Source organism: Thamnophis elegans, chromosome 3 (genome assembly GCF_009769535.1).
Source record: "Thamnophis elegans isolate rThaEle1 chromosome 3, rThaEle1.pri, whole genome shotgun sequence".
NCBI classification, from domain to species: domain Eukaryota; kingdom Metazoa; phylum Chordata; class Lepidosauria; order Squamata; family Colubridae; genus Thamnophis; species Thamnophis elegans.
This window is the reverse complement of record NC_045543.1, coordinates 137,955,706-137,968,117: the sequence shown is the minus strand read 5'-3', so window position 1 is coordinate 137,968,117 and position 12,412 is coordinate 137,955,706. Positions and strand designations below refer to the sequence as shown.

Sequence of the window (12,412 nt, the reverse complement as noted above, 5' to 3'; positions counted from 1 at the left end):
CCCATATAATTTCAGGAGTGAACTCGGTTCAAGGTAGATTTACAATTAGCTCAGATTTCCTCACAGATTTCATGGTACTTTGTGGAAGACTTTTGAAACAGTATTGCCTCATGGACTGTATTTTGAATGTGGTGGATGGATCTTTAATCATTCCTTAAAGCAGTGTTTTTCAACCACTGTGCCGCGGCACACTAGTGTGCCGTGACATAGTATAAGGTGTGCCATGGGAAAAACACTTTATATATAGTCAATATAGGCGCAGTTAATTTTTTTTAACATTTTCTAATGGTGGTGTGCCTCGTGATTTTTTTCATGAAAAAAGTGTGCCTTTGCACAAAAAAGGTTGAAAAACACTGCCTTAAAGGTCTAAAGGGATTAAAAAAAGTCTGACAATAAATGTTTCCCTTGATGGAAAGGAAGAATTAATTGGTCCCTTGTTCAGCTTTGAAAGCTGTTGGTTTTTTAAAAAAAAAATATTATTGTTATCAAACAAGAAAGAAATATTGCATTTCTGAAATATTATCATGGGATTATATTCCAGAAATGGTAGGATAGAAAGACAGCTTCCAGTTTAATATAAACATTTGTCAAGTAGAGAATTTAAGAACATAATTTAATAATACTTTATATGCATATTTATTTAACTGGCCACCCATTTCAAAAGAATGACTAGGTGGGATCCCTATATAGGGATCAGAACAAGAAATACAGCATAGAATTCCCACAAAGGTAATGCAGTAACCTCAGTCACAAAAATCACATCATCAGTAGCAGCAGATCTCACCATATCTGACTGAAACAACTCATGAAACAACCAGGTCTTGGGGCCTTATAAAAGGTGTATTGTCACAGGTTTTTTTTTACATAAATCCAGGCTAGTGGGCTCCAAAATCCTAGAGAGCGAACAGAAACCCCTCCCCAACCTGGCCTATAAGAAACACATCGAAAGGACTCACTATTTGCTATGCCTCTCTTCCCAGATTCTGCTGTAGCTCCTGTTCCTCTACTACTATTTGCAAGTCCTACTTCTGGAAAACAGTAACTCTTCTACTTTCCTTAAGCTGCTTCAGGCTGTTTTAGTTTCACAAATAAACACAAACCATCTTCACATTCACTCCAACAGCACAACTCCAACATTACCATACCCAGCTGCTTCTCTGCTCAGCTTTTACAGTTGCTGGACTGGCTAAGCCAGGGAGAGATCTTAAAGGGATAGAGCACCAACGTCCCAGTGCTGGTCATTTTTCAGGCAGCCTATCCCCTGATGCATATCTACACATTTCTGTTCATTTTTTGTTTAAACATTTGGATGGTAAAAATGTTTATTCACTAGTATTTAAAACTGGTCTAATCACTGTATATTTTCTCTTTAAAGATCTTTCAGGATTGACTCTGCAAAGTTCTGGTAAGCTATACATAACATTTTCTGCATTATAAACAACATGGAATCTTAAATTCAAAGCTTCATAAACATTGGGAAAACTATTTTTCTGCAGTAGAAAGAATGGCGAATTCTGTATTATGCAGTTACATGAGTCACAAGGAAGTGTTCTGTCATTATATGAATGCAGAGAAAGAGAAATTATGATGTTATGGTTGTTATTCTTGTTTGTGTTCTTAAAGGAATAAAGAAAAATTGCCAATTATTGCTTGAGACCTTTAACTGGTTACTCATTGTATGTGACTAACATTGCCCCCTGATGGATTTAGTCAATAAAAAGACTCTTTACCAAGAACTAAAAGAAGTAGTTTAGCAATCTAAATGAGATACTGTATGTATCTGAACTCATAAATTTCTAATTTCTGGGTGTCCACTAATGCATTGGGTTAGATACACTTAAACCTGGAATAAATCCATCGAATAAGTCTGATCCATCTTACTGTGATTTACTTGGCTAGTTAATTGATCAGCTGCTTTCTACGTGCAGTTTCTTGTACACATATTGATTTTGGATTTATTATATTTCCAAACTGGGATAAAATCCCAACTGGGTTTTATTTTGTCCTCAGATTGAATGAAATCCATTCTCATTGACTACATTGAAAAAAGTCCCCTGTATGCTAAATGACTTTTTTTTCCATAATAGGTTTGTGTGGGGAGGATGCTGGCTCTGGGTTTATATGCATAAGAGTCAGTTGGATATGACTGCTAATGGAATCGATTTTTGCTGATGTATAAGAGCTTTCAGCTTCTCCCATACACCCTCAGTATCTCCTTGGGGGAAAGGGGGGAGGAAGAGGAGAGAGACCATTTCTGCTCATTGAGTGTTGAATTTCAACATGTATCTGTAGCAACAACAGGGGAAGAGTTCTGTGCCCTTCACAGGTTGCTTTTGTCGTCTTGCCAATGATTGGCTTATTGTCTGCATTTCCTACAGAAACCGTGGAACTTGTTTGTATCATTTTGATATCATGGGCACCTCTCTTGGTTGGGGATGTTCTTTTTTATGATTATCTTTTTGCCATTGTTCTGATTTACATATTTTTGTTTTTCTATATTGATGTAGGACTTTGCCTAAAGTCCTTTGTAATTGGGGAAGATAAAATTAGTTGTAAATAAATAGTTGTCAAGTATAATCTGTAGAGTCCAGAATAATTTAAATGTCCAAGAATTCCAGGGAGATGCTAGAGATTCTTGACATAAACACCCAAGAGCTTGGATGAGAGGAGGACTATTTTGATCCATTACAGTGGACTTTAATATGCATAAATAAGAAATAATGATTTTTTTTTCTTTCAAAAAGGATATCACCATCACTTGGAACTTTTGTATCTTAAGCTTAATTGTGCATCCTGACAGCATTGTTCCATTTTATTCTGAATATCTCAAATTATGATTATTTCTGGTACTTTTAGGATCAGCCTTCTCTTTTCATTAAAACTTTCTCAAATCCATTTATTTCAGCTATGCTTCTTTGTCATTTCAAGTAATCCTTCTCTATCTGTGGTGTCAAGTGAAAATAGCTTTTCTTCCTTCTGTGTATTTTACAGCAGTCTTTTGTGTATTTTTCTCCTTAATCTTTTACATTTGTCTTTTATCACAGCACCTGCCATGTTAGTAAAAGATGAGTATGTACATGATTTTGAAGGGCAGCCGTCACTGTCATCTGCTGAAGGCCATTCAGTTCAGACGATTCAGCATCCCCCGAGTAACAGAGCACCCACTGAATCCTATAGTACTCCAGCTATGTTAGCGCCTTCTGAGCCTAGTTCTGCCAGCACTACAAATTTTCCCAACATTCCTGTTCCTTCCACAAGTAAGATGATTATGCTGACCACCATTTGAAAATGCATGTTGTCCATCCCACTTTGTTTTAGAAACCCCGGCTGTGATTAATCAGGCCATTAATATAAACGGATTACTAAATGAATCGAGAAACCATGGAATCCTGTTTGATAATTATATTGTATAGTATAATTATATGTAATTAATTAAATATCATTGTAATTTGGTTAGATTGACGTGTTTATTCTCATTGTATTCCTTTGTCATTGTTTACTTTATTGTTCTGTTATTTTACTTCTGTTTACACACGTTTTCATTTTCTTTCCTTTTTATTATTGTAAACTGCCTAGAGTAGCATCCACAGTGAGATAGGCAGCTAATAAATTTAACAAATAAATAAATTACCATTAACTTAATGGTTAAAAATAATGACTGTTACTTGATCCCTTTTATGGAGGTAGAGCTGTAATCCAGATTCCTTCCTTCGTTGCTTCCTTGCTTTTTTTTATTTCTTTCATTTATGTGCTGTTTCAGTCTGCTGTATCTTGGCACCTTATAGTTCTACATTGTATCAAACAACATGGGGGTAGAGAGGTGGATGGGTATTCATACACATGTATATTGTATCTCTCATTGGGTGCAAATTCTAACCTGTAGATTTTAGCTTCCAGATTAGAAAGCATGTTTAGTTCTCAGCGTCAGAAAGAGAACTGTGGTAAACTGGGTATCTGTACATTATGTTAAGAAAGAAAAATTAGAAAATAGATCAGTGTTAAGGGAGATGCATAGTAATTAGATAAATAGTGCCTTTTTCATCTTTTTAAAAGCGTTTTTACAGTATCTCCTACTTTGCATAATTCTAAAAGACTCCTTGCTGTTAAATTCACAGCCCATGGGCCAGATGTGTCACGTGTTGGCCACGCCCACACCCAGTTTAAGTGAAGAGGGAAAGTCGCAATATGTCATATGACGCTGCCGTTATGACGCAAGTTTGACACCCCTATCTTAGATCGAGAAAATAACTCCATGCTTTTACAAGTTCGGACCCCAGTGCCTAGCACTGCTTTTTATGACTTTAGGCCCAGGTCTAAGTAGACGAAACAAACAGGGAGCCATCAAGATCTTACTTTGGATGCCAAATAAGCACTCTTAAGTAATACAGGAAGATTGTGCTGGTGGCTTCTGTCCTGCCTTTTTGGTAGAGTGGTATTCTTTGCCCTTGCATTAAATTATTCACATTTATTACTTAGAATTAAGCAGCTATATTAATATGTGGAAAGGTGTTTTATTGGTGGTTTTGTTACTGTAATTATATTAACGGCAGAAACCTGAGGCTTCTAACAGAGTAGTCATTCATTTTTTTTAAAGCAATTGTGAACTGTTTTACATTTTGCCAGGCCAACCCACCAGTATGTTGGCAGGTAGCCACAGTGATGGACTCTTACAGATTCCTTCAGGGCCTCAGCCAGGGGCACAGCAGAATGGCTTTACAGCTCAGCCAGCTACTTACCACCACAGTAAGTGAACTGTTTACATTCCATCCCAGGGTTTAGTTTAGTTTGCGTTCTTTTCCTTGAAAAGAGATGAGAAATAAAGGCGGATTTTCTGTATCTTTTAAAGACAGTACAACAACTTGGACTGGTAGCCGTACCGCAGCTTACACGCCTACTATCCCCCACCATCAAAATGGACACCTTCAACATCATCCACCTATGCCTCACCCTGGACATTACTGTAAGCATGCACGTGTTATTGTATGCATGGCTTAATTGGTGTAATGAAATCATGATTTCCCGAGAGACAGCAAGAAGTAGCGTTGAACTGAAAAAATGAAGAAGTATTTGGTCATCTATGAAGCTTTGTAATTTATCTCAGGCGAGTTAGTGGCTGGATAATGTATTGTATCATGCTGAGTCATAATGTGTTTTGGGTTAGGACCTAACTGTGAATTAGCCCATTTGTAGCTTACTGGGGAAAAAAGTGTAGCTAATTCATGACATATGTGAATTCAGCTACTGTCTTTTATATTAACAGGGTACAAATAGAGTCACTTGGCAAAAGGCACTTGGAACTTTTTAGACAAAGTCAGTTGGGATATATGTGAACTTTTTTTTTTTTAAAAAAGAAGAAAATGTCACCATCTTTTGTATCATTCTAGAACTCTTCAAGTAGAATTCTTCAACTCTCAGAATTCAATCTCTTCAATCCCCTATTATTCTGCTTGGGAACAAACAGAATCTATGTAGAACTTTTATAAAATGGCCTAATTATTTGATTAATATACAAGTAGTCCTCAGCTTATGACCACAATTGAGCTCCAAATTTACGTTGCTAAGTGAGCAATTTCTAAAGTGAGTTGTGCCTTATTTTACAACTTTTTTGCCACATTTGTTAAGTGAATCACTGCAGTTATTAAGTTAGTAACACGGTTGTTAAGTGAATCTGCTTTCCCCATTGACTTCGCTTGTCAGAAGGTCGCAAAAGGGACACTGCAACCGTCATAAATGTAAGTCAGTTGTCAAGCATCTGAATGTAAGTCATATGACCATAGGGATGCTACAACGGTCATAAGTGTGAAAAATGGCCACAAGTCACTTTTTTCAGTGCCAGTGTAACTTTGAAGGGTCACTAAATGAACTCTTGTAAATCAAAGACTACTTATACTGGTCTGTAAATAATTTATTCCTTTAAATATTTGAGAAACCTCCTCCGCAAATTTGAGCTTATTTCTAAAGTATGTATTTAATATTAGGCCCTGTAGATACAAACACAGAGATCTCATCCTAGTTTCTGCTATGTGGCTGGTTTGCTGTGCATATGAAAATGTTTTATGCAGAAAAGAGTTAGTTTCATCTCAATCCAGGCTAGAAATCAGGGATGTTTGGTCCAAATGTATATCAGAACATTTTGGATGAAATGTTTTTGGGCTGTGAAAAGCCAAAGACAGAGTTGTTGAGAAAAAAAAAAGGTGTTGTAAAAAGTGGGAAGAGGATTGGTGGACATATTGGATGTATGGAGCTTAAAGAGAGCTTGAGAATAGCTAGGAGAAAATAGGAAGCTTTGGAGGAGATTGTGGGATTGAAATGATGGATATCAGTGACTAATAGGTGGTAGGTAAAGGAATCCCATGAAGGATCACGTGAAGTATAAATACCACTTTAAGATACCTTGGTAAGGCCACACTTGGAATACTGCATCCAGTTTTGGTCGCCACAATATAGAAAAGATGTGGAAACTCTAGAAAGAGTGCAGAGAAGAGCAACAAAGATGATTAAGGGACAGAAGGCTAAAACATATGAGGAACAGTCGCAGGAACTGGGTATGTCTAGTTTAATGAAAAGGACTAAGGGAGAAATGATAGCAGTGTTCCAATATCTCAGGGGTTGCCACAAAGAAGAGGGAGTCAAGCACCTGAGGGCAGGACAAGAAACAATAGGTGGAAACTAACTTAAGGAGAGAAGCAACTTAGAACTAAGGAGAAATTTCCTGACAAAACAATTAATCAGTTGAACAACTTGCCTCCAGAAGTTGTGAAGCGGGTTGGACTTGGACTAGAAGACCTCCAAGGTCCCTTCCATCTCTCTTATTCTATTCTATTCTATTCTTAGGTTAGGATAGAGGTCAGGCAGCCAGTTGAAGCCAGGGACTTGGGCAGAAGCTAAATAGCACCTGGATGTCATCAAAGAAAGGTGGTGAGATTGTAGGTAAACAAGCACACCAGTCATGGAAAAGAGTGGGTGGGGAAGGATGCCCCAGTGTTTCCCTGCTTGCTTCAAAAGACCCTCTAAATCAGGACTGTTCAACCATGACAACTTTAAGACCCATGGACTTCAACTCCCAGAATTCCCCAGCTAGCCTTGCTGGGAGTTGAAGTCTAGAAGGACACCCTTGCTCTAGATTTCTTTAATGTCAAGTTAGGATAACCAAAGTGTTCTAGATTTTGCTTGTAGTGAGCCCCAGTCTATTTTTGGGTGCAACTCATGAAAAACTTGTTGGTTTTGGCTTTCAAAGCAAAACATTATCCGTTTTGTATCTAGTTCTGTTATTTACATTTATTAGATTTGGATAGGAAATAAGTCTTTTAGAGATGGGAAAACCTGCAAGGGACAGTGTGGATAAAAAGTATGACTTTTTTATTATGTTTTTTTTTAAGGGCCAGTTCATAATGAGCTTGCATTCCAACCGCCGATATCAAATCATCCTGGTAGGTGCATTTGTTTTTAATGAATATTCAGTTAAATGCTTATTCCATATTACAGAATTAAATGGGTACCTTGTACCCTCTTTAAAACCCATCTTACCCATTTTATCAAGCCCACCCCCAGTATAATACTCACACATTAAGGAGTGAGGAACCTCTGGTCTGCAAGCCAATCATGTTTCTTGTCTCGGTTGCACCCCTTCCCCCATGGGAGCAGCACTCAATCTTTTTTTTAAAAAATAAGATTCCGGGAGAGGTATTCATGGGGGTGCGAAAAAAGGCCATTTCCTACATTTTGCACTCCTCCACCCTTGCATGCTCCTTTACTTGCACACTCCTTCACACACACACACACACACACACAAACACACACACACAAACACACACACACAAACACACACACACAAACACACACAGATACACACACAGATACACACACAGATACATAGACAACCTATCCGTGTTCAACAGCTTGGCTTTTAAAAAACCATTGTGACCGATGAAGATTTAAAAAAAAATACAATTGGGAGATTTTTTTTCAGACCTGTGAATCGATCTGGCCTACAAAGCATTTCCCTGCGCTCATTAACTCTTCTAGTTCTTGTAGTGCTGATCTTTTTTAATGAAGCCTCTCTTCTTCACCCTCGCCTCCCCCTTCAGCTCCAGAATACTGGTGTTCCATTGCCTATTTTGAGATGGACGTTCAAGTGGGGGAGACATTCAAAGTCCCTTCAAGCTGTCCAGTTGTTACTGTTGATGGATATGTGGATCCTTCAGGTGGGGATCGCTTTTGCCTTGGTCAGCTTTCCAATGTACATAGAACAGAAGCCATTGAGCGAGCCAGGTAGGTTTCGCAGGTCTGGAAAAGGAGGCATCTGATTTGTCCTTTGTTTTTGGGTTGCTTGTGGGTTAAGCTTTGAAAGTGTGTCCTCCTCTTTATCTGTGTAGGTAGTCCTTGCTTAATGACCATTAGTTCAGCGATTAAAGTTACGGCAGTGTCAAATAAATGATACTTACGGTACATCCAGGCCAGGAAGTTACGGCTGTTACAGTGCCTTTTGGCCACCCTGCACTCTGCTGCCCCACCATTCTGCTTTGCACTCTGCTGCCCGGCGTTATGCCATCTCCTCTTGCCCAATGTCATTTTCCTCCTGCTGCTGAGCTGTGTCCAGCCTGGTCCTTCACAATGCCTTGTCAGCAGTGGGAGGAAGAAGATGGCTAAGGTCAGCAGTGGTACAGGCTGGCCCAGAAGGGCAAGGTTTGAGTAAAGATAGACGAGTCGGGAGACTTGAGGTGAGGGTAGGAGAAACGGGTGGTCATTGCCTAATGATGTGGTCCCAGCCAAACAACCTCAGTCAGGACTCTGCGGTGTGGTCATACAATGTTTTACCTAATCAGCACATCGCTTAACAATGAAAATTCTGGTTGTAATTGGGGTCATTAAGTGAGGACTACCTATATGCATCATCTTTAGATACTCTTCACTATTGACTCTGAATATTCTTCCTCAAGTTCACTCACTTATCATGCTCTGTTTTATCAACTATAAATTTCCATTAATAACGGTGTTGATTCTTAATGAACCACATAGACAAGATTTCCTTCCAGATGATCTGCCCCCAAACTCCTCCACCAAATCTTCCAAAAATGCCCTCGTTTCTTCTGTATTTGAGTCTGTCAAATTTGCTGTTGGTTGTCTTCTCCTCCTTTTTCCGTCCCTTCTGCCTTTTCCAGCATTATAGACTTCTCTAAGTGTAGATCTTCTTCGCACAATGTGTCCAAACCGCATAAAAGTACACTAAACTCATGTCAGATTTTGTTTTTAAAAAAATGAAGAATAGAAATACCTTCATCCACCAATGTGATTATGATGTTGCTGGAGTTGGAGTCTCTATTCCCGGTTGTTGATGCTATCATTGGTCTGCTTACGACACTTATGTACTGTGTCTAATACGAACCTCTGAGCAAAACCTCCCTCCCTACTTCTTAAAAAATACAGAGATTGATATCTGGTGCTTCAAAATCACAGATCCAAGTGCTGGGAAACATGTCAAGGAAGTAATAGATTAAGAAATGGAGTAAATTTCACACAGACATTTCTAATTTGCATTCTACAGCCATCACGTCATAAGTTATGGGGATATGAATCTGTGCCTGGATATCATATGTTATGTGTTGCATTATATCTACTCTGAGAGCTCCCTTTTTATGCAATTAAAATTTCCAGTGGCTGATTGCCTGAATTGGTAAAGCTTTTAATTAACGAATTGCAGAAATGTTGAATTCTGGTGACTGGCCAGAACAGCGATGGGTGATCGGCATTCTTTGCATTGTGTCCCTTTCTCTGCAATAATTTACTAATCATTTCCAACTTGATTTTGCTGTTTATTTAAAATCCTGTTGGATGCATTTGATACATCTGTTAAGTGAGCCCTTACGATGCTCAGCTGTGACCTCAAAAAGGTTTTATGAAAATCAAAATAAGTGGAAAAGCTTTAATTATGGGATCTTGTTATAAAATAAATTATTGTCCTGTTTTTCTACTTAGACTTGGCTGAGGCAGGCATGGTTAGCCTTGGTCTCTTCACCATCAAGCGGATCTCTTGCATGTATGAGTTGTCTATTGCAAGTGTGATCCATTGCTTAGAAGTAAATCCGGCACGCAGTTAGTCCTTGATTTATGACCACAATTGAGCCCAAATGTTCTGTTACTAAGAGAGATAGTTGTGAAGTTTTGTCCCACTGTGAGTCCTGTTTTGCTGCTGTTGTTAAGGGAATCACTGCAGTTGATAAGTTAGTAAACCTGGTTGTTAAGCGAATCTGGCTTCCCCATTGACTTTGCTTGTCAGAAGGTCACAAAAGAGGATCACATGACCCCGGGACACTGCCACCGTCATAAATACGAGCCAGTTGCCAAGTGACTGAATTTTGATCATGTGACCCTGGGGGATGCTGCAATGGTGAAAAACGGTTATAAGTCACTTTTTCCCGTGCCATTGTAACTTTCAACAGTCACGAAGCAAACTGTTGTAAGTCGAGGACCACCTGTAAATCCTTTCAAAAGAATTGGTGCCCGTAGGTAGCATTCAATCTTGAAATGCAGAACAGGGAGGCCAGGCCTAGGCCAGTAAAGATACACTTGGTAATAAGTTTCTGATTCATCTTTGTTTAATCCTGGCCTTTTGCCTTGGACATAAACTAGCAATTGGCTTCATGTAGTTGAATGTGTTTTGAGTTCACTCAGTCTTGAAAGTCATTCCTTAAAAAAAAAATGACTCAAAACACATTTCCACCACTTCTCTCACTGCTGAAATGACCTCACTCTTATCTTCAGCCTGGGTGCTCTTAACAAACCGCTTGAGAGCCAAAGCTGTTCAAGGTCTCTTGATTATTTGCTTACTCCTTGGTTAGAACATCATAGGTATGAGCTGCCTTGCCTGCAGGGCATTAGCTCACAACTCCTTAGAAGTGCAAATATACCTTTTTTTTTGTTTATGTTAGTCTGTTTTTCTGATGGTTACATCAAGCTGACTTGTGATGGATCCTTTGGACCAGGGATGTCAAATTTGAGGCCCGTGCGCTGGATCTGGCCCACAGATGTGGGGCCGCCCTGGGAACTGAGAAGGACCGGCCCACAGTGCCTCTGCCAGAGAAAACGGAGCTGGGGAGGGCTGTGTGCAACCCTCCCAAGCTTTTTTCCTGTTGGCAGAGGGTTCCAGGAGGCCGTCGCAGCCGAAAACGGCACTTGGGAGCCCGTTTTCACTGGCAGAGCGCTCGGGCTGCCACAGGCGCCCCCGACATGAACTGGCCACACCCCCAGGGGTCAAACACAACCCTGATGCAGCCCTCAATGAAATCAGGTTTGACACCCGTGCATTGACTGCAACTGTCAAAAATTCTCAACCATGGGACAGCTGTAACAGGCACCCAGATTTTAAAATGGTTTTGTACATTCAAGCCTTGATTCCAATGGGGTATCACTAGATAAATGCCATCTTGCTGTGTTTAGGGTAAAGGCAGGCCTTGCTTCTTAAGACTCAGTCTTCTTAAGAGCGACTGATGTTGAAACCAAATAATTTTGTTGATGGTTCAGTTTCCCCCATTTTATTGAATCTTGGTGTCTTTGTGTTATTTTCTTTTTCTCCTACCAGGTTGCACATAGGTAAAGGTGTACAGTTGGAGTGTAAAGGGGAAGGCGATGTCTGGGTTCGGTGCCTCAGCGATCACGCGGTGTTCGTTCAGAGTTACTACTTAGATCGAGAAGCTGGACGGGCCCCGGGCGATGCGGTTCACAAAATTTATCCTAGTGCCTATATTAAGGTTTGTTAACAAAGTAATCCTGCATTTTAAAGTTGTAATAACAGAAATAATCCCTAACCTCTTCTCCACAGACTTCTGTTCTTCTCCATGTTGCTTTTTTAAATCTGTTAAAAGTTACAGATCTGCAGCATATGATCCCATGCTGGGTATATGTAACATTGTACAGGTCTTATTTGGGGGAATCTAATTATTTATGCAGAAGGACCACAAGTCCTGCAAAATCATTATTATTATTTTTTTGCATGAAAGTACATATCACCCAATGTGGAGATTGTAAATGAGTAATTGACTTTAAACATTGTGTTTGAACATAACACATGATAATTTTTGAGAAACATGTTTTATAACGCATAAATGCAATTCTTTTGCATTTAATCTGGAATCTTTCTTATTTTACCACTCCAGAGATCGAAAAAAAAGATGCATTGCAGATAAATGCTAAGAGCAACAGTCTGTAGAAGACTGCTCACTTTCTCTGTGAGGGCCTCCTGTTCTGCAGCCCAGAAAATGCTCCTCAGACATCATGGGGTTAAGAACGGAAAGCAGTTTTCATATCCTGCTTATATTGATAAAGAATCTTCCATTACCGTTTTCTCAGGAACGTTTTCATATAATTTGGTTCCTAAGCTGTCAGTGTGTCTTTGGGGCTTTCAAATCAAGGCTGG

General features: G+C 39.4%; 1 protein-coding gene across 2 annotated transcripts in view; it reads left to right on the top strand.

Moving 5' to 3' along the window:
- Nucleotides 1-12,412, top strand: part of SMAD4 (SMAD family member 4) — a 38,555-nt gene that overhangs the window by 20,540 nt on the left and 5,603 nt on the right. For both annotated transcript variants that reach the window (XM_032214747.1, XM_032214748.1), the window contains exons 4-10: nt 1,376-1,405; nt 3,045-3,257; nt 4,624-4,743; nt 4,847-4,960; nt 7,380-7,430; nt 8,088-8,271; nt 11,579-11,747. In XM_032214747.1, the coding sequence (XP_032070638.1) occupies nt 1,376-1,405; nt 3,045-3,257; nt 4,624-4,743; nt 4,847-4,960; nt 7,380-7,430; nt 8,088-8,271; nt 11,579-11,747 (881 nt within the window). The remainder of the gene's footprint in view (nt 1-1,375; nt 1,406-3,044; nt 3,258-4,623; nt 4,744-4,846; nt 4,961-7,379; nt 7,431-8,087; nt 8,272-11,578; nt 11,748-12,412) is intronic.